Below are 1,472 nucleotides of genomic sequence, written 5' to 3' on the forward strand. Positions count from 1 at the left end.
TTTCGTACTTAATTTGACTACCCTAACGGAGTCCAAATTAAATAAATGAACCTATTCTGTGACCCTTGTCACAAACTGGTTTTAACCACATAATAAAGAACATAAAATATTTTATTAAAATAAAAGCATAATTAGCCACACAATTATACCTAAGGGAAAAAAGGTCATCTTACATCTAGGCCTGATATGAGGATATTACAAATCCACCCCTTTAAGAAGATTCCGTCTTCAGAATCTGGTCATGGCTAAACAGACGTGGATAGCGAGCCTTTATCAGCTCTTCGGTCTCCCACGTAAGGTTCGATCCTAAACTATGCTTTCACTCAACAAGCACCATGTGGATCTCCTTCTCTCTTAACTTTGTCACATTTCTATCGACAATCCTAACCGCTTCTTCAACTAGCTTTTGATTCAGGTCCACCCTCAAATCACTCGATGGAACCAGTTGCGTCTCGTCATCGACCATACACTTCCTAAGATAACACACGTTAAATGTGTTATTTATCACTGCCAACTCTGTCGGAACTTCTAACACAACCGTCTGATCATTAACCCTCTGGATAATCTTGAACGGCCCAATGAATATCGGTGCCAACTTACCCCGCTTACCAAACCTGATAACTCCTTTCCACGGAGAAACTTTTAAGTAAACTCGATCACCCACCTCAAAGTTTACTGGATGTCTCCGTGGATCGGTATACATTTTATGTCTATCACGCGCCGCTTTCAACTTTTCATGTGCTATCGCTACCTTTTCTGCTGTTATCTGAACTATTTTTGGACCTATAAACTGTCTCTCACCGGCTTCTAACCAACAAGTCGGCGTTCTACATTTGCGACCATACAACATTTCATAAGGCGGCATCCCAATACTCGAATGATAAGTATTGTTGTAAGCGAACTCGATCAAAGGTAGATGTATATCCCACGGACCAACGTACTCTAACACGCAGGACCTAAGCATATCCTCTAGTGTCTGTATTGTACGTTCACTCTGACCGTCGGTCTGTTAATGATACGCTGTACTCAGATTTACCCTCATTCCCAATTTTTTTTTGTAAACTGTTCCAAAAGTTCGACACAAATCTAGAATCCCTGTCGTATATGATAGAAAACAGAACTCCATGTCGAATAACTATCTCTTTTAGGTACAACTCTGCCAAAATACTCAACGAGGCTGTCTCTTTTGTTACTAAAAAGTGTGCACTCTTCGTCAGTCGATCAACAATTACCCATATCATATCATTACCTCTCTGAGATCTAGGTAATTTGGTTACAAAATCCATCGTAATGTGATCCCATTTCCACTCTGGAATTTTCAACTGCTGCAATGAACCATAGGGTTTCTTATGTTCAGCTTTAACCTGAGCACAAATGTGACATCTTTCTACCAATTGAGTAATATCTTTCTTCATCATTGGCCACCAATATATCGGTTTCAAATCGTTATATATCTTGGTAATACCCGGATG

The 1,472-nt window shown here is 39.8% G+C and overlaps 1 protein-coding gene across 1 annotated transcript; it reads right to left on the reverse strand.

The window, feature by feature from the left end:
* Positions 1–319: 319 nt before the first annotated feature.
* LOC139864498 (uncharacterized) lies at positions 320–703 on the reverse strand. The gene has a single exon (XM_071853082.1). It carries the CDS (start codon positions 701–703, stop codon positions 320–322), a length of 384 nt encoding a protein of 127 aa, XP_071709183.1.
* Positions 704–1,472: the final 769 nt, after the last annotated feature.

This window comes from Rutidosis leptorrhynchoides, chromosome 8 (assembly GCF_046630445.1).
Source record: "Rutidosis leptorrhynchoides isolate AG116_Rl617_1_P2 chromosome 8, CSIRO_AGI_Rlap_v1, whole genome shotgun sequence".
NCBI classification, from domain to species: domain Eukaryota; kingdom Viridiplantae; phylum Streptophyta; class Magnoliopsida; order Asterales; family Asteraceae; genus Rutidosis; species Rutidosis leptorrhynchoides.